General features: G+C 36.7%; 1 protein-coding gene across 1 annotated transcript in view; it reads left to right on the top strand.

The window, feature by feature from the left end:
* DOK6 (docking protein 6) overlaps positions 1 to 24,947 on the top strand; it is a 241,777-nt gene that overhangs the window by 73,051 nt on the left and 143,779 nt on the right. Inside the window, exon 2 of the mRNA XM_063165446.1 lies at positions 19,659 to 19,766. Coding sequence (XP_063021516.1) covers positions 19,659 to 19,766 — 108 coding nt within the window. The remainder of the gene's footprint in view (positions 1 to 19,658; positions 19,767 to 24,947) is intronic.

Here is a 24,947-nt window from a genome sequence, read left to right as displayed (position 1 = left end):
CATTGCTTTCCTGGACAGGAAATGCATTGGAAATAAGTAAGGATGAGCTGGTAAATTTTGGACCTTGAATGCAAGTCTGAAATATGGGCCTGGGTGCAATAACAAAAGTCATGAAATGGAGCAAGTTCTTAGTTCAGTGAAACTGGAAGAAATAGGAGGCTGAGATGATGGGGTGAAGTAGGGCTCAGCAGATAAGCGGAATAGGAAGGGTGCAATAAACAAGTAGATTCATAACACAGCTTAGATCTCTTGCAGACATGTTTCTGATAAGTTAAAAATAAATTTTAGCTTCACATAAAGTTTTTGTTGTGGTTCCATCGCTATCAGATAAAACAAGGGTTGTAAATTATGACCTACCAGCATCTCAAAACACTTCAGCCATCCTACCAGTTCTCTTTTTCTCCACACAGGTAGATACCAGACACTGTGAATCAAAGAACTAATCAGGAATTTGTGGGATACATAATACTGGAAGATGATCCATGCTGTTCTTTAGCCTTCTTCTGACTCCGTTCTGAAATACCTTAATTTGATTATAGAACCATCTTATAATATAGGTCTTTCCTTTAGCCACAGCAGTTTATTAAATCCTCTAGGTGTGGGATGGCTGTTTAAGATGAACTGGCTGGGTGCCACTAGAAACATTTGGCTCCTGCAAAAGTCTATCAAAACTCGAGATTTCTGTTGTGAATGCCTGAAAGGGTTACAGGATTTGAGAAAAAAGCTGATGCTGGCTCTTGGGGTATGTGGGTGAGCTGGAGTTGTTAAGATGTGAGTGAAGAACAAGAAAAGCATGGAGGTTTGATTCAGAGCAGTTCTGTCAAAGATAAGGACACTGTGGAAGACAGAGCATGTGTTCAATGTGTTATTAATTTTCCTTCCTTTTGCTTTTTACTTTCCTATCACAAGGCTGCTGTTGTGTAGGCAGCTTGTCAATGTACAATACATTTGAAATTCTCTGATTGAAGCAGAGTGACTAATTGGCTTGGCTGTATTGAAGGCATAACAGTTTGTAGTCAAATTATTTATTTTGTCAGCTTTAAGATCTGTTCTGAGAAATATACTCTGTGGGGCATTCTTGGAAAAAAAACATTCTAAAATTTCATCAGAGTTCTCTATCTTGCTAAAAAACACTCTATGAAGTGCTTTTTTTGCTTGTTTTCTCTTTATGAATTATGACCCTTATTAATATGGAAGCTTTTTTCCAGAGCTTTTTTGTTTGTTAACAAGTAGTGAAACCTATGCTGTTGTGAATATGAATTTACTATTAGTGTTGTTTAGTAAGTAATAAATGGTGGCAGTAGGCAAAACATTTTCAATCAACTTCGTGTCCAAAACGTAGTGTACATTGTATTTCTCTATCCTCTAAAGGCTTTCTATTGAGTACTGCTGTGGTAAGGCATGTGAAGAGCTCATCCTTAATTTAGATAATTTGTGTTTTCATACAAATGGTATAAGGAATGGGAATGGACATTGAAATCAAGTGTCTGTTGTGAAGTATACATCCATTCACTGTTTGAGATTTACTGGAAATAACTAAGAAACTTTGATGTTATGATTGATTAAAAAAACCAAACCAAACAAACAAACCAAAGCAACACAAACCCCAGCAAAATCCCAAGGATTTGTTGGTTTGTTTGTAAGTATTTGTGTCAGTATTCTAGCTGAAGATAGTTTGATCCACTTTAAGAAGGTACTTGAATCTAGCTCCATGTTTGAATGCTTGACAAACATTTCCTCAGCCTTGCTTTTCTCTCAGCTTTCAGTAACAGTAGAAGCCATGACGGTGCTTGGGAAATTGGTGTGTTACCATGGAAATAGATGTGATACCACCAGTTTCTGCTTCATTGCCAGATCCAATGTGGAGATATAAATGAGAGAGAAATCTCTAGGATACTGTTTCTACACAGGGAAAAAAAATAAAATACACCAAATATTAACCATGAGTTAATTAAGGTGTTTTTAATACACCATGACATTCAGATTTTTTTTTCCCTATGGCTGATCCGTAAAGCAGTGGCCTAAATTTTGAGACCTTCAGGTTCTGTGCCTGATTCAATCTGGTTGGACACAAACCTATTTCAGCCCAGGAATTAGGGTGCCCGTCATAGATGTCAAATTACAGCAGACCTTACCTAAATACTCTGTTGTTGTACTGTCCTGGTTTCATCTGGGATAGAGTTAATTTTCTTCCTAGTAGCTGATACAGTGCTGGGTTTTAGATTTAGAATGAGAACAGTGTTAATAACACACGGATGTTGTGGGTTTTGCTGAGCAGTGTTTACACACCGTTAAGGCCTTTGCTCCTCACGCCACCCCGCCAGCAAGGAGGGTGGGGGTGCACACGAATTTGTGAGGGGCACACGCAGGAGAGCTGACCCCAACTGACCTGAGAGATTTCCATATTTTATGGCATCATGCTGGGTATATAAGCCAGGGATAAAGCTGACTGAGGACCACTGCTGGGGAACTGGCTGAGAATCGGCCAATGGGTGGTGGGTGAGTAATTGCATTGTGTGAGCAATTGCATTGTGCATCATTTGTTTAGTGTGCTCTAACTAATTTCTCAAATTGTTGTTCCTCTTGTTTTCTCTTCCATTTCTATCCTATTTAACTGTTGCTATCTAAACCCACAAATATTACTTTTTTTCCAATTTTCTCCCCCATCCTGCTGGCAGGGGACAGTGAGCGTGCAGGTATGGGGTGTTTAGCTACCTGCTGGGTTAAACCATGACACCTACATTTTCAGTTCCCTGAAACAGGATATTGTTCTCTAGTAAGCTATAAGCAAAGTCTTTTTACTAAATCCAATAAGTGGTATGTGATGGTAAGTGATGAAGGAACTGCCAGGAATCATGTTGAAGTTTCTGGTTGGGTATCTGTGTGTACATGCAGGGGAAAAGGTTCTGTCAGACATTTATTTTACTGGGTTTGGAAGGATTATCCCACTCCACTTGTTTTACTGCAAAACAGGAAATATCTGTCCTTTGGGTCTGAACAGGACCATTCATGTATGAGATGAGTGATTTTTAGAGGTTGTCCTTTCTTGGACCTCTCTTTTTCTTCCATGTTTTAGTCATTGCTGCTTGAATAGGTGCAAAATTTCAGGTGCAGAGGTGAAATTCTTGCTCATAAATGAGACAACTGAAGTGTGAGCTTTTAAATCACAGCTGCCATTTTCACTGGTAAAATTCCCTTGTTTTCAGATTTTGACTATCAAGGAGTCTCCTTTGGCCACTAAATGCTAATTATTTCATTCTATCTGAAAAAATAGTTCTTCAGTGACATGAGAGAGAAATTTATTTCTCCTTTCCTTCCAATTCTCAGAAATCAAATTATTTTTTTGAGTTTGTATTTAGTAGTGAATCGTTGCTTCCCTGGGGTGTGGTGAATACCGCAGCAAGGGAAAAGAAGCAAGGTAACATGACAAGGACAGTAAATTTCACTTTATTTATATATTTACCACTATCATATTTTTTTCAAAGAATCTACTATTGGGATTTGAAAATTGATTTTTTTTTAAAACTTTTTTATTGCTTCTGGTGTATCTGACTACACGTCAGTAGGTTGAAGCAACCTGTTCTGTCTGTCTTCAGCAGTACTTGTAATGGTTTAGATAAGAATTGAAAGACATAAAGTCTAGTTATTCATCCTAGGTGTCATCACAAAGAAGTGTTTGCCCTGTTCATTCAGCTAGCATTAATTGCAGATGATGTGCAGAAAATCAGATTTTTGGAATGCTTGGTAGTAAATTCCATTTTCCCTTTAAGCAGTAATTTACATCTGTGGAATTACACCAGTCGCAGACACTTAGGACTCCTGGGTTGGTAATGAAAATGTGTAAAATATAACAGAAGAAGATTTTAAGATCAATGAAATTTTGACAATGTCCTTTGTAGTTTGCAAGGTGTTAAAGATGTTTTTGAAATTGTCTGAAAGCAGTTGATTTGAGCCTGTGGTCCCTCTTGCCTAGGTTGTGATATCATTTTGTGATGGATGCTGCCGTCAAAACCACTGTTGCAGCAGTGGCAGAACTTAAAACCTGATGTGAAAAAGAGGAGCCAGGTGCCATTACAGAAAAAAACCCACCCTAATTTAAAGTCTCATATGTTGGTCATATACTGTTTCTTCTCTAAAATTTTAGAAAATTGTCATACTTAATCTGTGCAGGATACTGGTTATCCTAGATTGGTAGTAAAATGTACAAATTCTGGACTCCTCCAAAAGGTTCATGGTACAGATGTCTTGATGATGTGATCAAAACTTCAAAAACTTGTGAACAAAGAGTACATTGTGTAGTGGAAAATAAAAGCACACATTTTTACAATAGCCTGAGCCCAGATACAGGGTTATTTCTGTCCTTCATAATTTCAGAAGAATGGAAACCACCATTACAGTGTTTGCAGTCCAATTTCTATTCAGCTTTTGTTCAGAGCCTGACATCTGCATGCATGTTTTGATCTCTGCTATGTTTTGACTGAAGAGATGAGGGCAGGGGATTATGCAACTCAGAGTCATAAATCCTGATGGATTAAAAGAAAATGCATATTCTTGCTTCAGACAAAGGAGCACTAAACTTTTCTCTAGGAATTACTGAACCTTAGCCCTGAGACATTGTAATCATATTTTACCTCTATATAGTGGACCAAAACCATTGTTAAATGACCCTTGCTTTCACTAAAGTTAACAATATATAAGCTTTTTAGGAAATCCTTTATTTGGAAGGGAGAAAGTTGAGAAAGAGTGGAGAAAGAGACCTCATCCTAAATTGCTTTTTCGAAAATGTGATGAAAAGTTTATATTGCTTTTATATAGCAACGTAAAAAGTGGGGAGGGGAAATGGGAAGAGAAGACTAAGGAAGTGGAAAGAGAAAATTAAGGGAAAAGCACACTGTATTAATGCTTTCTAGAGTTTCAGAAAGTAGTCCTTGATAGACAACTGCCTTTGCTTGAAAACCATGCTTTCAGGGTGTGTAAGTGGAAAAACCTCTCATAGGCTCTGTGGACCAATTTTGCTTCAGCTCAATGAATTCCAGTTTTAAAAATAACAGAGGGCAGAACTGAGAAGAAGAAAAAGGCTGTATGTTTAGAGAAAGAGATCTCCAGGTTTTTTCTCTCAGAAATTCCTTGCAGAGAAAATGGTAACTCTGAGAGAAAATTTGAGCATTTATGTTGAATTTAGTCACTAATTCACTTATTCATAGGATCAAGGAGGTCAGCTAGTCCAACACCCCAGACTGGGACTGTTAACTACTGGTATGTGGTTTTAAAATAATCTCAGCCATCACATGAAGTTTTGCTGTTCACAGTTTGCATGAATTCTCTGCATCAGTAATGAAAAGGATACTAAAATAGATCTTTTAATGTAAGCACTCTCTTAAAACACATGTACCATCTCATATGACAGCTCTAAGAAACTCTAATCACCTGTGTCAAAACTGGGGAGTACTGCTCTAGAAATTAAGAACTTTCGCCAGCAATGCTTGAAGGTTCTTATGTTTTTTTAATAACAAATACTTCATTTAAATTCTCTGTGCTAATTAATTTTCCTCTTGAAGTGCCTATAAATGAGTTAAATTATTTGAATTTTGACTTGTACTGTACTTTCATTTTCAGGGTGTACATTTTCCCCAGTAAACTTATGTATAAAGGTGTGTATAAAGGTATAGACACACACACTGAGACATTTAATCATGGGTGTATTTTTAGAAAAAACACCCACTTATATAATTGACTTGAATCTCTGGAGAAGTGGTGTAGTGTTGTTAAAAAGATCAGTGACAAGTAGAAAGACACAACATGCTCAACCTTACAGGAATTAAATATGGGTTGTATTGTGTTACTGAATTAGCTTATGGTCACTGAGGGATTTTTATTTTTATATTTTGCCTTGCTTTTCCTGAAAAAAACCAGCAAAGACTTATACTTCAATAAGTCTTTTCTGTTTATAGGCATGGGAAAAAGGAAGAGAACTTATAACTTCTCTTTTAAAGTAATCCCATTGTAAATAAGCAGTAAGACACTCAAAACAAAGCTGAGAACAGGGTCCAAAGTTTGTGCCAGAAAATAAACCATTATCTTAACCAATTAAAAATATTCTAGTTAGTCCTAGGCAAAATTAGTTAGTTAGTCCTAGGTGGGATTACGTAGCTTCAATTTTAATTAGAATTGACTTTAAGACTTCTAGAACTAAAGATTAAAATAAAAAATATGTGGCCTTCTTAAAATTTCTGGATGCTGAAGACCACAGAAAGACAAGCTGAATATAAGTGGACTACTTGGTGTGAGTTCTGTCAGAGAAATTCTAATGCTTCTAAAATATTAATAATACTGTGCCTATAGAGAGAATTTGTCCCAAAAATCAGCTCTAGAATATTGATCTGTATAGGTATATCTTGTAGAAACATTTTTTTCCTAATGTTGTACTATGTTTTGATTGTGAATTTTTTGTTAGCAGTGATCAAAAAAGAAAAATCCGATAAGAAACCAGGAAAATATTTATGCAGACCCATTAAGAGCAATTCTGGCCACTCAATGACAGTATTTTGAAGCCAAGCTTGGCTCAGTTTTGTGAAATGGACCATTGCTCTCTTTTCTTCTGGTTTCTGCCTGTGGTCAGGGAGAATATTGTTCTCACTCCCTTTTGAGCAAGCCCTTCATCTGCAAAAGATATCTGGAAAAGTTTCATATAAATAAGATATGAAAACCATGTAGTGAACTCTGATATTACTTTCCACAAAGACCAAACTTTGAAATAATGAAAATCCCCGTAGACCTGTTTTCCTCCAATGCTTGTACCATCGAAAACTACATTTTAGTTTCTTCAGCCTTCAGAAACAGGGATAGGAACATCAAAAAGATCTACAAAATATTTTAAAGCACATTACACTAAATCAAGTATTGTAGGATGATGTTTGCTAATGATTAAGAATAGGAAACTTCAGCAGTGTATGTAGAAAGAATCAGACAGACTCTTCTATGGCATTGCACAGTGTATCAGGTGGAACGTATCCTGTGAGACAATTACTAATGCTAATAATATTCTTCAGTTGCTGTGCTGCTAATAATAAAAGAATGGGGACAGTTCATAGAAGAAAGGAATTCCTGTTGTATGCAATAATAGAAATAGCAGCAGAAATGTAACCATAGAGAGAGGTAGAATTCTGTGAACAAGTTAAAAAAAATCATTGTAAATAGGGCTGAACTTCCAATTATAGGCCTTCTTTGTTTATGTAATATTTTATTAATTTATGAAGTCTTAGGGCTTAAATCTATCATAAAGCAAGACTAATTTGAAGTGATTATTGAAAGATATTTAAATGTCCAGCAGGGCAGACTTAAGGAGACCATAGGGAAAACAATAGGAACCAGGGAGTTGTTAATTTGAAAGGTAGATGAGCCAAAGGAAGAATTACATATTGTGTGCTGAGAAGAGTAGAGTTAGATCCTCCTAAAGAAAAATGGAACAAAAGCCTGTGCCATCAAAAAGTAAGATGGTGCAGCATCCTCATCTGCTGAGTGTCACAGTGGCTGTCTTGCTGAGACCTGATGCTGTGAGTTCCCTGGTGAATGCTGCATTGATCTAACAGGTCTTCACCTATACAGCTCTCTGCTGATAGATTCCTTGTATGTTTAAAATGCAATACCCAGTAATGGAATGTACTATAACAAGTGATTTGGAGTAAAAGGCAAAATTACATTCATGCAGATGTTAGCTGCAACAATTAGAATTTGCTCGGGGTCAAGGTTCATAAATTAAATCCCAATTAATCACAAAAACTCTCTCCAAAGCATGGTGGCTATGTATTAGCCACTGAGCAGCTATGAAAAAGAATCATGAGTGTGATATACTCCTCGTGCTATATGAGGAGTCACAGGGAGAGAAAATACAAAGAATGTGAAATGTCCAGTATTTTCTCTCCCTGTGTCTCCTCAGAAAGGAAATTATTTCTTAGTGAGCCAGTACCATAAGGACAAGAAGAAAAACTGTCACACGTCAAATATCTACTTAGATATAAATTGTGTGATGAGTACAGAAGGAGTAGCAGGCACCTATTGCATGGCTCTCTGCAGCTGGAGGAGGCAGGGCTCAGTGACTTGCACATTTTCTCTCATACATCTATGCCCAACTCTTACCTAACTTTTGGTTCATATGCAAGGGTCATTTAAGTGCACACTTTAAAGCAAAAAGGAATGTGTAGCAATTGCTGTTCTGCAGTGCTGGACTTAGACCTGTCTGTATCGAGGCAGGAGTTTTAATGATCACATACAAAGAGCTGCTTGGATTAATTTCTGAGATACTGAAATATAACTGATTTTAGAAACCTATTTATGATATACATCTATTGGGGAATGGCCCTAGTATATGTTGATTAACATGCAGAGACAGAATTTATCTGCTGCTGTCAGCATGTATTATCTGATATATAGATAACGTAAATATATACCTAAAACAAAACAACTCTCAAACTCTGAATTGTTCAGTGAGGATGACTGAGATTTTCAATGCTTTTATTCAATTTTACACTGAAAACTTCCTTGTCTCTCCTCCCTACGCCACCTTCAAATCAGAAACTTTAATTCTAAGGTATTAAAAATAATTTGGGAGTTCTCACCATGACTTTGTTCTAAATAAAATCAGTCAAGAGGGTGCACTTTCTGTGGACTCTTGATGTGTAACAGAGCAACTGTGGTGACCTATTCAAAAGCAACCATAGACATAAATTCTTGAAGATGCTAAGGGCTGGTCATAATACTTTGCTTCTTTAGCTGTTCTAATACTAAAAAATATAATAAAGTTGTTAGTCCGTTCTCTCACAGTATCTCAGAGAATTCTGTATCATACAGAATTTGGCATTTTTTTTTTGTAGTTCATGATTCATAGCATGTTCTTACTCAGAGTGGTTATTAATACAGGTAATCATTCTATTAAACCTACTGGGTATTTTCCATAAAATCTGCATATTTTATATTGTAACCATATCTTTCTGCTGACTTTTTACATGGAAAATTGCTTAACAAGAAGCTGACTTGCTGTGGTTGGGGAGTTTGCTCACTACTGTCACTATATAACAAAGCTGTATCTGTAACAAGCTACCTATGTTTTTAGTCAAACTTTTACTAGGACTTCAGAACTAAGATAGAAATTATTACTGCAAAACCAGATGTTGCTTCTGGTAGAATTAACACTAGTAAGCACACAGCATTACCACCCTGCTTCTCTTCTATATTAGAGTGCACATTACAGCTTCACATCTTCCCTCTGAGTCCATCCCAGCAGTGTCAGGGAGTGAGAAGGGAGCGACACATCCTTCTGCTCTTGTCCTGTATGCACTTCTGATGCTGCAAGTGAGAAAAGGTACTTGTGCTAGGTGCTCTTGAACCAACATTCTAGATGTTTTATACTCTGTTAAATTTGACCAGAAATGCTACAATTTATTTTTTTCTCTCCTTCCAAGCACTCGTGCCTTCAGGTGGTCCCCAGGGCACAGAAAATCAATGTGCTTTCTATTTCTAAGTGGCTGATGAGACTATAAATATAAATAACATCAATTGGGTAGACTAATAATTTCCTTCTGCCCATGGGAAATAGTTGTAGAAGGACAGTCTTATCTCCTGCGAGCTCTGGAATGCTGGTGATAATCAGTGAAAGTGGGGGGAGGGATGGGAAACTTGTTTTGAGAGGGTTTTTTCCTCTTAGATAATATTAGCTTAGTGGGATGACCATAACTCCTTTAACAAAGAAATTCATATTTGGTCTATGAGACCTTGAGTGTTACCAGTTTGGGTCTGAGCCAAAGCACATTAAAGCATGGCTTTTGTGCATTCACCTGAATGCCTTTTGGGTGAATCTCTCAAACTATTCAGGGCAGACTTTTTGGAGACCCATCACAGGTACAGGGAATTATAGCAGGGAATTCAGAGTGGTCTTTTGGATTTAGGAAGTTTGGGTTTAGAAACCATCTGCTTTTCCTCTGTTTTATTTCCCTGGGGTCATAAGAACGTGGTTCCTAATCCCCTGTAGTAGCTATTTCCCCACAGGACATGCTGTTTGGGAATGTAACATACCAGCTGCATTTGTGTTCTGAGGAAAGATATTTCATGCTATTTTTCTTTGAGTAAAAGCTGTCTTTATCTGTTAAAAATTTGCTGTTGCAACAAAAGCTGAACAGAACTGGTGTTGGTATTTACAAGAGCTAAGGGCTATAGCTTTTTCTTCCAAATCCTCTTAGTTGTGTGTAAAAGCATTTGTTTTCTCATCCTTTTCTTGTTCTGGATTACGTCTTTATTCATTACAGTTGTGATGCATTGTAATAGCAAATTGGTAACGTCTTTAAGCAGAGATTTTCTGGAAATACGTAGCACAACAGTGGCAGAAAGCAAATCACTTACAGAAATCAAGCAAAGTTTGAAATATGTATCCTTCTGTCTGCATTTGTCTGAAAGTTACAACATCCAGAGCAAGTCCTGGCTGGGGTTTTGTTGGGTGTTTGGTTTGATTTCTATTTATTTGTTTTGTTTTGTTTTCTACTTCAAGGTAATTCTGTGCCTAAATATTGCAGGAAATTTCAGTGAATGACTCCATTTTAATATCCATTTAATTTCTGTCACAGTATTCTTGCTAACTCAGAGCTTTTAACTATTTCCACTTACCACCAGCTGTGAATTCATCTTCCTCCCCTTCAGTTAATTTAAACATAAGAAATAATGAAGGTCTTTGGGGCATGACAGCATCTCTTACAACTATGATTCTTTGTCAGGAGGAGATGTAACCTATAGGTTACAGTGATGCAGGTGATCAAATGCCAGAAAAACAGCACTGGAATTAAACATCCTCTTGAATATTTCTATTTGTATGGTCATACTCAAACCCTGCTGCAGCCTTCATTTTGCAGAACACCTTATTTTCTCTCTAAGATTAATTTCTCCATAAAATCTAGTGACCACGTCACAGTACTTAAAGCAGATTCAAAGTGGAATATCTAACTACATTAAAAGAAAAAAAAAAGGATGAATTTGGTTTGTGGGAAACCAACACAACTGAGTCGTGCAACCTGATATTTCAGAGGTTTATTGAGTATGCCATAGATAAATGCCATTTTTAAAATATGTTCCTGTTCTGTGGTACAGTGTATCAAAATATGTTTGAAGAGCTTTTCTTCTACACTGGAATTTGTATATTCTTTAGTCTCCCTGTATAAACATAATGCACACACTTCATGCCAGGGGGAGTGACCAGGCATTTATTAGAGTCATTTACAAATTTCAGTGAGCTTTCACCTATTTACATCAGTGAGGCTGGGTTTGCAAGGTTTTCTAAAGATATGCTGAAATGACAAAATGTGCCAAAGAATAAAAGGCTCTAACTTTCTTATTCTTCTCTAAGGATCAATTGCTGTTAGAAATTATACTCCTACATAAATATACAGTGGTGCTAACAGTCAGCTCTTGTCGTTTTTTCTTTACAAAAAATGCTTCAGACTTAGTGCTATGCTCAGCTATGTTAAATCCCATGCAAAGCAAATTTTTCACTTATTTTACCAGTGAAAACAACAGCATCCTGAGCACTTTGATGCCTTTGCTAAGTTATTGCAGAGTTTCTCTGCAATAATATAGAGAAAAGATAAATGATCAGAGGGCTGGAGCACCCTCCTATGAAGACAGGCTGAGAGTTCAGGTTACTCAGCCTGAAGGAGAGACGGTTCTGGGGAGACTCTTAGTGAACCTTCCAGTACCTAAAGAGTTCAAGAGGGCCTTCAAGAGAGACGGAGCAGGACTTCTTACAAGGACATGCAATGACAGGACAAGGGGGAGTGGCTTTAAACTGAAAGAGAGTAGGTTTAGATTAGATATTAGGAAGAAATTCTTTATTGTGAGGATGGTGAGGCACATGGATGAGGATGACAGAAGCGTTGTGGGTGCTCCATCCCTGGAGGTGTTCAGTACCGGGTTGGACTGTGCTTTCAGAAAGCTGGTCTGGTTGGAGGGGTCCCTGCCCCCATGGGGAGTGTGTGAGGAGTGGGTTGGAATTAGGTGATCTTTAAGGCACTTCCAACCCAAGCTGCTCTACAATTCCATGATGTGTTAGAAAATCTAGCTGATGTAAACCTGAGGAATAATTTTGGATTCTGAAGATAAATTTGAGCTTGTAACCCTCTAAATTGGAGCTGTAAAAATTATTTGAGTTTTTCCCCCTTGGTAGTATAGAACAGATGTCTGTGATTCTATTTTATTCTGAAGCTCTGCTTCATTTTAAGGTACTCAGTTGCACGTGTTTGATTTTTTAACACTTACTTTCACAAATCCCTTCCTAACATAAAGCACTGAGGATCTGAGGTGATCGATACCATCTTTCAGTGTGTGTTATTTCAATTTGTGTGTAATAGTCTGAATTTTGTTTTCAAGAGACATAAATAAGAGTTCTATCTCAATAACTTGTTTGTTTCTCAGCATTATGTTCCCTTGGTGGTACAATAAATACCTTTAATTTTTTCAAGAAGTGATGATTGTCTACAAAATATGTGTAAAACATACCATGTTTCAGCTCAATAAGCTCATCAGTGGAAGAAAGATAGTGATATTTCTATTATTTGTATATGTATTTAGAGTAGTAAAAATAAAGGAATCCTAGTTTTCTTCTCTAAATATTGCTTTGTATTGCAGTATATCAAGCCATTCTTTGTGATTTTTAAAATTCAAGTGGGCATGTTTACTTGTAACTAATTAGGTAAAACATTTTTTTAAAGTGAGATTTCCACTAAAAAAAACAACCTTCAGATGAGTTAAGGAAGGTAACTACTTCAGTTCAGTTTGAGAACTTACTCAAACTTAATATTAAAATATTGCAAAACCATAACTTTCTCTGCTGGTATTTTTTTCTGATTACATTGAGAAAAGTACGTGTAGGAGGAGATATCAACATACATGGGTACATAATTATTCCTAAGCAGGTGCTGCACATTCAGCTTAAGCTCAGTGAAATGCTTGACATTTCTTGAGCATAATAATTTCTTAAAAAAATATCACAAGCTCTGGGATTTTTCTGCTGGATGTGTGCTACAACCCTTGAAACTAAATTTTTTTCTTCTGGTTTTGAGGACATTTTTTTGTCATCAACTCAGAGGCCAGACAAGAAGTGAGCAGTATTAGTTTTCCTCCAAAAGGATCACTGCAGTTAGTCTTGCCAAAACTGAGTCAGAGATGCAGAAAGCCAAAATAAATGGCTACTAGAACTGATTTTTTTAAGTAACCGTAAGATCCATTCAGATGCAAGTTATAAATTCTGCTGACCTGCAGACTGCTGTGGAGTCAGAGTGTGTTATTTGTGTAGGCTGTCCTTCTGCCCTTGAATTGCTCTGATGGTTCTTCAGAACAAAGCAACAGTGGTGAGGTTTTAAGCTAGGGGTGCTTAAGGATTGATGGAGTCATTTAACACTTTTCTCGGGAATACAAAGTGCAGATCTGTTCAGATATGTATCCTCTGCTCTCTTTGAAGCACATAAAAATAAAAAGCCCTCAGATTCCATAACTAAAATGTTTGCATGATGCACAGAGTAGTTTAGCTGGTGGAGGAATAGTTGGAAAATTGCTATGGTGTACTTTGATTTCACATAAATCCCTAATAATAAAATAAATCCTTTTATAGATTACATGTATAGCCTGTGACTATAACACCATAAATTATAGTATATTATAAGCATCTATATGAATCTATAATGGCATGTTATGGCAGCAAGAAGATGACGTGTGTATACTATAACTGGGTGAATTGTCCCTAATCATCTCTCTCTAACCATCCTAATTGTCAGACTGCAATCAAGCCCACAAGGATTGATCTAATCTTAGATGAAACAGTTTGTAGCAGATGTTTCTTTATTTCTTCAATTCCTAACTTTAAATGCCAGCAGATTTGCAATGTGCAAAATATTAGTAATAAAAAGTGCTATCAGAAATTTTAGGATTTGAACTATGATACTAAAATTATCTAACACCTACTTGTATTGTTGCAGAAGGTCATGCCCCAAGCTCTGTAAACTAGAAGTTTAACCTTTCTCTGTAATTTGGATGATGAAATGAAGCTCAAGGGTATATGCAAGGTTATCATATATGAGGAATGTTTCCCTGCTGGATAGCATTCACAGCATACCTTCAGACAGTATTTCTCATTGGAAACACTACTAGTCTTTTTTTCTCGTATATATTTGTGGGATTTCTTTAATCCTGACTTGACAGCTTAAACAGCTTTTCTTTTATTGTGGTTGCTTTGTGATAGATAGTTTGGTAACATTTGAAGAAAATATGTTGAAGTAGCCAAGAGGAGGTGGAGAGTTTGAATCAAAAAAAAAAAATTGCAACTAAAAATTGAAACTACCCAGGCTTATTGTGTCTTGTGGTAAAGTCTCAGCCCCACATCCCAGAGCTGCTTGCAGGAGCAGGTAAGCTCTTGCTTCTGAGCACAGCAATGGATCCATTTGGCCCCTCCTGTTTGGGTGCTGGATATCAGATGGCTGTGGTGTATCTCTGCCCTGCTGCTGGGAGAAAGGTGAGTTCCCAGCAGTGTGTAAAGGAGCAGGAGCTGGCCTCAATTCCCTGCCACTCTGCACCCTCTGTGCTAATTTGGGCGCTCAGTGCTGTGCAGCGGTGCTCCTGCCTCTCTTGCTTCTTCATAGGAATCCAAATTTGCCACCCAAAATGCACCCAGTTAGTGCACTGGGAATTGTATTTCATTTCTATTGTCAAAAAGGTAGACAGCAAAATCAGAGCTGTTCAAATGTTGGTAGCTCAGGTAAGTGGATTGCAACCATGAGCTGTTTTGGTTTGTAGCTCAGGCTTTTTTGTTCTGTTGAATTGACTCAGCAATAGCTTAGATCCTGTAACTTGTTCTTTGGGCTGAGGTATAGATCCCCATTTTCCTCCTGGGCCTTTTTATAGATAATAACTCTGTTTCATTTTCTCCTAAGTTTTACTTGAATGTGTGACAAGTGTAGTTTCACTGAAGCAGTAAGGTGTCACCTCTTATCTCCTTTCCCTTAGCCAAATTATGCACAGAATCAAAAAACAGTGGGTGTCAAAATAGTAGTTAAATATGACTTTACTGTGACAACTATTTTTATTTTTCTCATTATGAATGCCATATTTTTAAGTTGTGACTACATTTTTTAATCTCACAGCAAACTGCATTTCTCTCACATACCCCATAGAAATATTCATTTTTAATGGAGATAACTAGTGAGGTAAACATGAACACATTCATATTTTGGTGTTTTTAATGCATATACTGCAGATGTTGTCTTGTCAAACAGGAGAGAATGCACATGGCAAGTCAGGGATGAGAAATCAACTAGCCTTTCCTGCACATAATGAGATGTAAATGCTGAACGGAATATTATTATGTTGTTGTCTTCCTGGGAGAAAATTTGATAGGTTATGCCAGCAAAAAGCTCCATGAGTGATGCTTCAGTGCCTGTCCTGGTCAGTGATGGTTTCTGTTAGTAATTAGGAGCTGACTCATTGCTGTTTCTCTCGAGAGACAAATGTTTCTACAGCTAGTGGCAGAAAATTAGATGGTTTTCCAATATACCCAAGAAAGCTGCCATTTGTACTGTCCTTTGGATAGGTGCAGAGAGATTTCACAGCATCTAAAGTGATTTGGAAAAAAAGCTTATAGTGTTGTGACTTTATTTAAAAAAAAGCATTGGGGATATTTTTTTGTTGTTTCTATTTTCTGTTGGGTTGTTTGAGTGTGAAATTTCTGAAGTAATGTGTAGAAAGTTGTCAATAAAAGTCCCTTTTCTAAATATTAGTGATGACTGGGAAAACTTTATTTGCTACAGCTGTGGATAGAAAGAAATGTGAATCTCAAAAGCATTTATTGTAAATCGCTAGGAAAAAGCCTTAGAAATATCTGGAAAATTGAAAATCACACATAACATTTCCACTATAAACAAATTATTTTAAATTATTTTAGAAAAGAGGAAAATATTTCCTTCTTTCTGAAAAATAAATAGCCAGTGGGTTTCCTGCAATATATATTTTAATAGATTTGTTATGAACAGCCATGGCAGAATAACACAGAATTGTATGATGTGATCATGAAAAGTAATGGCCCATTCAGAGGCCAAATTTTTGCGTATATTAGTCAAGAATATTAAAAAATATGATCATGCTGCAAATGTGAGCTGAGCTGTGTACTATATTAAGCAGAAGAAAAAGTATCAAAATAAGATTATGCACAGATTTCCTAAGTAATTGATCTGTTGTAGTGTTTCAAGTAGAATATTAAAGAAAGGATCTCTGAAGATTAATAGAAATGTATCAGCATTAGAAGTCAAATTTCTGACTGGAAAGATTTCATTAATCATTTGAGGGGAGGGTGATAAGGTAATGTTGTTCCAGGTTCTGGAATCCTCTCAGTAACAAGATGAGGCTGCTCAGGGTCCATTGTGAGGACAGAGGCTCCTCTCCCCTTCGAGCTCGTACATTGTAATCAAAATCATTCCCATGTGCTATCACAAGGGGCAACCTAATCAGTTCTCACCAGACCACAAGTGTGCTGAGTTATTGCCATGGCTTACTGATACGTTATTGCACAACATCCTGGGTAATAGAATCTGGAAGAATATTTTTTTTTGTGTTTTGCCCATCTTGTAAAACTGAGATAGAAAGGATGTTGTTTAAAGAGGTTCAGCTATGCGTAAGGCTCTGCAGGTAATTTCAATAGAGTCCTTCTCAAGATTGTAATGAACAAGTTTTTTCTAATTGATACAATAATAAAAGAAAACCTAAACCCAGCATGTACTTAATGCCATCTTCCTGAATTTCTCCAGTAAAAAATGCAATGGCATGGGGCAGACTTTGTGTTGTTAGCCCTTGATACAAAATTTTAAAATCATATTTTTTGAATAGTTGAGAACTCATCCGAGGATGTAACCCTGATTAAATGATCAAATATTTGGCATTTCTTCAATAAGCACATGTGGCAAACAGTCTCACAGGAAATACTGAGTTATTATGGAGACAACACAGCAAGTGGTTCTAATTCTCTCAGTTCTGGAAGGGCTGATGCTGATTTCTCTCACAATGGCTTACCCAATTATCTGAGGACTTTAGAAGTCTTTCAGAAGTTTTGATTACAGCCAATGGCATCCTAAAGTAGGCCAGGGATAAAAGAGTATCTCACAGTTCGTGAATAATTGAGTAGGCTTCTGTATAACAATGAGGTGCCTTATGAAAGGCAAATGTTTGTTTGCTGTGTGCTCACATCTGCACCTATTTATTCATATTTATAGGTAAATTCATATGCTAATGCTTTTTCAAGCACTAAGATACAAAGTGTATGTTGGCATAATAAGGTAAAATGCTGCTGAAATGCAATGGAACTGTACATGTTTATACCAGTTTAAAAATTAGGTTGCAAAAAATAAAATCCAAATGCAAGGATGTATCTTGGCATAAGTACATAGAATATCAGGAGTCCTCTTTGGGCTTTTTCATTCTTCAGATCTCTCCTCTTCTTAAAGGTCTGGAAAAAACAGATGCCAATAAATTGAACCAATTGCAGTCTAAAGGACAAACTTGTGTTTCTCTCCTCTTGCTATTCAGTGTTCTCTAAAAGCAAATGCTGTTCATTCCTGCAATCTGTGTGCTGAAGCCTTTGAATTCATCTCGGTTCTGTAATACGTGAGAAGGCTGATGAGCCTAGCATCAAACCCTGGTATTTGATAGCAGTTCCCAGTAATAAGGAGGTCAAACCGTTCCTCTAGAATTTCATCAACTTATCTGAAAAACCTCAAACTCACTTTCACAGTGTCCCAAATTGATATCCAGTGGCAAAAAGACTGAAGCCATCATTTGTCTGAACCTGCTCATTTGTCACTAAGGGAAGTGCTTTGGAGTATGCATTATGTGACCTTTGATCTAGACAATGTTCTCATCCTCACAGGGAGAGGTCTGACTCCATGACTAGGATGTATAGTTTACCTTTTTTTAGGAGTATTTCTAATGTACTGGATCTAACTGATACTTCTCATTGCAACAAAATATGACTCTCCCATATATACACATATAAAAATATATTTTAAAAACCATGAACAAACAAAGAAAAAACAAACAAACAAACAAAACTCTCCACCAACCTTTGAAAACCTTCTGTTACTCAACACAAATTATCAGTTTCATTGTTACCAGCTGTCAAAAATTCAGGTCATCTGCAAAATGCAGATTCCATGACCATGCTAAAACCCACCACCAAGATAAGGACTTGGGTTGGTCTGGCTTTTCTAAAGAGAATTTTTTGAGGACTGTAAGACATTAAAGGCATATAATGAAAATTAGGGAATCAAGAAAACATTTGAAATTAAGATAGTTGTGTTCACCTTGATAAAGCACTTCATAGGAAAAGACTTTCTCAGAGGAAGAGAAATGAACTGAAACTACACATAGACTAAAAACACCCAGGATCCCAGAAGAGCCAGAAGTATTAATAAAAGTGACACTTTTATTAAATAAATAAATATCCCCCTTTCAGACAGTTGGTACTGTTGTTTTTTAGTAAGGTCAAAATAGTGTGAATATTCTATATCTTTGTGTGTGGAGCTTTTCACACCACAAAATTGTGTTGAGCTAATATGTTTAATCAAGGAATAGCTGTGGGAGCAGTGCTGTAGTTTTGGTAAAGTCAAGTTGCAACACTGCCAAGATGTTATTTGAAGAAAGTACTATCTAATAAAGATGGTTTATGATGTCCCAAAGTGTAATGTCATTTTTTTTCAGGAAATATGATATTGTCTTTGCTTTCCCTCAGGATAGGTGAGGTAATTTCTGAGATAGAAAGCACAGTTGTACAGTTGCCACTTTACAACCTTAGTAGAAAAAGCCTGAAAATTCTACACTTTGCAATACATGTACTGGCAGAGGATTTAATTATATACCATGTATTCTTCTAAAAGTCTTTATAATTAAAAATATTGATACTGTAGCCCAATGGTAGGGTTTTAAAAGAATTCACTTACTTTGACCGATAACATTCATCTTAGATAGTGGCAACAGGGTAGTGTCAGTAGTATTATGTCATAATATGGTTAATTAAGCCTAATTATTTTAATGACACTACATTTTCTGCTTGTATTCAGTTTAGACAGCAGACTGAGGGGAAAACTTCCTGCTCTAATTTCCTTGGGTTTTTAATTACTTAGTTTTTTGGTAATGGGAGGTATGGTTGATCCAAATTTAACAGTACTGTATTTCTTGTGCTGTGTCATTAAATTTTGTAGAATTTGTACTGAATTCAGGCTCTTCATGTATGGCCAGTGGAATCATTGGGTGATATTGGGTTTGGGACTTTTTTCAATGTATCCTTGAATTAATAACATAAAATTGCATATGGTATTGTTTATAGAGCTGTCCAAGTACTGGAGAGAAGAATGAAGTAAACTGCTGTCATAGATTATAAAACTAGATTGATATCTAATCTCTTACTTGCATAATATAGTCTAGAGGATTATCATTAATCAGCTTCTCTTTGAACTGCAAATTTTACTCTTAAGATAAAACACTGTCATTTTAAAAGACCTTCCTAAGTCAGTTTTGTAACTGAATGCATTTGTAATACTGTCTGCCTTTAAAGAAAAACTAATAGAATCCATTGATTTTGTTCACAGATTTTTAGGCGTTGTTGGTTGGTTTTCAAGAAGGCTTCCAGTAAAGGACCCAGGAGGCTAGAAAAATTTCCAGACGAGAAGGCAGCATATTTCAGGAACTTCCACAAGGTAAGTAATGCCTCTCTTGTGAACTGAAGCATTGCCAGTTTACCACTCTTCCTTGGGAAGAGTGTGTTCTTGCTATGTCTGGTTTGCAAACAATACAGTGTTAGCCTTGCTGAAAACGTAATCCTGGCAATACAGCAGAGTAAAACATCCGTAAGTCTCAGTGATGCAGGTGAGATATCACACTGGTTTTTTTTTCCAGATGAGCACAAAACCCTCAATGTATTTGAAGCGACAAAATGATGGTTTTTTAGTTAAAGACTCATAGTTTGGAAATGTGTAAAATTGGCTACCTATTCAAATGTTCAATCAATAATTGTTAACTAAGTATTACACAAATTCTGGAAATGCTAAATGCCTCAGTTTTTTATGAGACAAATGTGTAAGGTTCTTCCCAGAACTCAAGATTTACAAGCTGTGTCAACAAAAAGATTTTTAGCAGTAAAAAGTCAGGATTCGCTGAATGAGGTACTCCCTGCTTTCTCTGTCACTCACACTTCTGTGATGGGAAGCAAGATATTTGAGCATGAGTTCTTCTTTCTGTCCCATAAGTTACTGTTATCAGCCCCCCCAAGTCTGTCAGTAGACTTCATGCTGCCTAATCCTAAAACAAGGTGGGGATCTGTGCTTGTACCATTGCCTTCTATCAAGTCGCTGTTGGCTTTATGACATATCAATGTTAGATATTCCATTAAACCTGTCAAGTTGAAACATAAGGATGACTTAAGCAATGGCCACACAGCAAGCAGTGAGAAAGTGTGAATGCAATCCTGGATCTCTCAAAGGCAGGTGTGATGTTTTTACCATAAAACTACAAATTGCCCTTTAAGTTCCAGTAGCCAGACTGCTCTAGCATGGGTCCCCCTGTGGGGACACAAGTCCTCACAGCTAGCCATCTCCAGCATAAGTTCCTCTCTCCATGTGTCCACAGGCCAGGAGCCTGCTCCAACATGCAGCCACATGTTGATGCAGCCACAACTCTTTTGCAAGGCTTTGGGGAAATTTTTTGTGTTGTTTGCTTTTCATTCTTTCTTGAGCCTGTTATGCCTATAGCATACTTAATGTGTTGAAGGACTCAGAAAGACTGTATATGTTGCCTTTCAACTGTCATCATTGTAGAAAAAGAATATGAAATGCAGAAATTGTTTGAGAAGCTAGAAAAATAATGCTGATACCAATGTAGCTGCATATTGTAGTATTGATGGAAGAGTCACCATTTGCAAATGGAAAGGAGGGGTGTTACCCTTTGCTATCTGTTTTTCCCCCTCTTTTTCTCATCTGTGAGGAAAGGAAGAAAAGAAACAGAAATGGATACTCTTTCCTATTTAAAAGGATAATGTGTTTCTGGGTGCAGAGAAAGAGGAATTGTATCTCTTCACTTGGATTATATCCATTTTTCAAATAAAGCCATGAAATCATTTCTGAAGGTATATTATCACAAAATAGAAACCCAGAATCTTATTCTCTGGCTTGATTTTTTTCCCAAGGATATTTTATTATTTCATAATGATTGTTCTCCTCACTTGCCTCCATTCTGATAAATAAAATAGTGGTGAAGTAGATGTGCATGGGTTGTGAATAGTCAAGCTTGACTATTGAGGGAACAGTGCAGGTTGTTACAGGATCAAATATAGTTATTTGATTGTTGATGTTGGATGAAAATTCCGTGATTTTCTTTCTTTCTTTTCTAGAGCTCTTTATTGGTTCATTATATTCTGAAGTTGTTCAATATGCATATTTATCTGTAGTCAGTACAAACTATTAGCCCTGTCTTGAAATTCTCAATTTCCTTTCTCACTCACAAAATATAAAGAGGCTATATGGTATAAAAAGTTGAAGATTAACTCTGAAAACTGAGCATCAATGAAAAAAGTATTAAATATTGAAGAACTGAGACTTAGTACTTTTAAAGAAAGATTAAAATAGAAGTTGCAAGCCTGCCTCCTTATGAAAGACAACATGCATAAAGGGACAAAAGGCTCTGTTTATTTGCTAATATTCATATAAGTCTGTATATATCAACCCTGAGATCCTTTCCCCTATAAAAATTCTTTGTAAGTATTAGAAGAGGTTGGTGTAGAGGGGTCCTCACACTGCACTGTTTCTCTAGCAACTTTTGTCCTTCAGACTTTCATATCTGTCTGGGTTATCCTGGGAGAAGGCCTAGGAGTAGCACAGAGTTAGATGGTATTGCGCAATTTTTTTTTTTTTTGCTTTTTTATGCAGAGATATAGAAGAAAAGTTTTGCATCTTAAGGGGGAATATGCCAAAACTTAATATCTTTGATTTATCTGTGTTCAAATCAATATTCAGGACAAACAGTACCCCAAAATAAGTAACTCATCAAGGTCTCCACTTTTCCATGTTTGAGCTTGAAATGAGGCTCAAATGAAATTCCTCTTAAAAATAACTGACCAAGATGAGTGTATATATATTTCCTATACTTATGTAATACACTTGTGTACTAGGCAATATGATTTATAGAAGGGGCTAAACAAAGGAAAAAACCCAGAACTGGTAACACAAAGTTAAGATAATTAAAAATAGAGATTTTCTGGTTTACATATGCTAAAGAAATAGTCATTAATGAGTAAAAAAGCTGTCCTCTTAAGAAAATTGATTCCCCTCCCCACCCCTCCATCCCCTCCCAAGTATCCATACTATTTATGGGTTTATTTGCTATTCTATAATTCTGTAAATTGCTGTTGTGCATTGCTTTGGTGTTGGTTTTTTTTGCTAGTAATTTTCATACTATAAATAACAGTAATGACCTTAGTCCTAGGCAGGTGCCTCCTAACAGCAGCAGTGCATATTACATTTGTTAGCCAAAACGTGACCTCATCTGTTCCTTGCAGTTTCTGGCATCAAATTAAAACTTCTCATTACTGTAAATTTAGACCATTTCAGTCTTGCTCAGGTAAGTTTATGGCTTTGCTGTTCTGTTTTCCCTTGAACATTCATTGTGGAGGTTGTGCAGAACAGCTGTGTTGACTCCCATTGCTCCCTCCAAAGAGGGGACAAGATAGCAATAGCTCTCCATCCATGCCAAGGGTGGGTATGTTCTTGGTAGCCACCCCTGCATTATCAGAAATGACCAAAAACAGACACCACAGCTTTACCAACTCAAAACAAAAATAAAAAAAGATTTTTTACTTCTGTAATAGAAGATAAAAGGTATAAAAAGTGAATTTTTCATGCTTTGGAGACATACTGATCAGGCAGTATCAGTGCCTGTAATCCATTTGGACTGGCTTTCAGGAGCATTGCAGCAAATCAACATGAAGATTACTAGAAATGAGAGATCAAACGTCCAAACCTGGACTGTATCCAATGAACTAGGAAAAGCATTAAACAGTTGGCCAATTAATTGTCAAAGCAGAATTAGAAAGAGCAAAGTAGAGCTTGAAGAGCAACTAACCATTATAGATTCTGACCCATCAGGATCAAAAACCTTGCCAAAGACCCCAGAGCATGAAGCAAATGTGCAAGAAAGAGAGTAGAAATGAACACTTTCACATTGGGGTTTACTGTAGAGAAAAGTGACATGCTCTGGTGTAGGTATGTGAGGAGGGGTTCTGCAGACATATCTTTGTGTTATGAACTTGATCATGGGTACTTCAAGCCCAGCTACACAGAGAACAGAATTACTCAAGAGCCCAAATGCCACTTAAGGATGATATAACTGAATTACTAATGGTAATCCATAAATACCAAAATGGGAATCAACAGATAAGGATTCTTCCATTCCTTGTAAAATGTCCAGTTCCATTCATGCATGCTTCTTCTTCACTTATAAGCTAAACAGCCTTAATATGAAGTGAAGGTGTTGGGGGTTGGGTCAGTCCCTGACAAGATGTAGCTGTCTCGGAGCAAGACAAGCTTTAATCTGTCAGTGTTAGTGTGCTTACCCTTCAAATAAATAAATAGCTGACATGTGGCATAGAGATCAAGACTTACTGATTTAATCCCTCCCAATGTGAGAGATTGCTCTGTTAAGATTGTGTAAACAAGAGCTATCTCCAAGGTTTTGAGTTTTAAGTTAGCAAGATTAAAGTAGGGTAAGGTTTTTAGATTTATGTTATTTGTTTTTCCTGTCATTATGCTCGATTATTATGTGCTTTATATAAATCTGCAAGTGCAAAAGGAAATAAATTGCAAAACATTTTAGCAACAACTTCTGATACTCAAAAATGTGTATGGGACAGATGGTGTTAAGCACATTATATAATATGTGTCCACAAAAATAGATAATAATCAAGAAAAAGAACAGCAGTAGCCTTCTAACAGTAGTTTACTGGATTAAATTTGTGACCAGGGCCACACAATGGTAGATACCCTACAATTTCATTTCATAGTTCGATTGTCCTGAAGAAACTTGTGGAATGCAATTCCAGTGATTTATAGCAAGTTCTTGTACCAGCTGCAGCAGCATCTTGAACACTTCTTGGCATTAATGTCTCCTGTGTGCATGTTTGCACACTCAGACAGTCCTGTTTGGTTGGAGGAAGGATGGGACAGGTTCTCTTTGTGCAGTAACACACAGAATGCAGGAGCAATGAGATATTTATTCTTCTACAGCACAGTTCCTGGTCTCTAACTGAGACGACCTTAAATCATGAGGTGCTTATTCAGGATAAGTGACTTTCTGATTGCTTTGAAAACCACTGAATTTTGCCACAGTCGTATAGGTGCTAGCTCCCACAATTCTCAAATGTAATTACAGCCCTGACATGAAAAATAAAAATGCTTGTATATGGTAGCTATATATATACTATAATAATCATAATCATAAGAGCTTCTCTCTCATTATTTCCACTTAGTTGCCTTTGGGTTCTGGTTTGTTTTTTTCCTTCATGTTCTCTAGTTGCCTAAATAAAGATTCTTATTGCTAAAGAAATGTGAGCTGCTCTACTTTTATTCTAGTTTAGCCCAAGAGTTCTGCTTTGCTGTGGAGTATTTGAGATTCTTATGTTGCTCATGTTCACTGCAAAGCAGAAGTTGTGCAAGTTTCCTTATGGACTTCTATAATCTGGCATGTTACTACTATTTCTCATAATATTGCGTGGTTTCTCAGCTGTAAAGGTGTTCTGGAAAAAAAAGGTGGTCAGCCACCAAAATGTAATGTGCTGGGCCTAATTCTTGTGCTTTTTATGATAAGATATGTTAAGACACTTGATTTACCAA

This window comes from Melospiza melodia, chromosome 1, assembly GCF_035770615.1.
Source record: "Melospiza melodia melodia isolate bMelMel2 chromosome 1, bMelMel2.pri, whole genome shotgun sequence".
Classification (NCBI taxonomy): Eukaryota; Metazoa; Chordata; class Aves; order Passeriformes; family Passerellidae; genus Melospiza; species Melospiza melodia.
The sequence above is the reverse complement of the archived record's forward strand: the minus strand, read 5'-3'. Positions and strand labels throughout refer to the sequence as shown.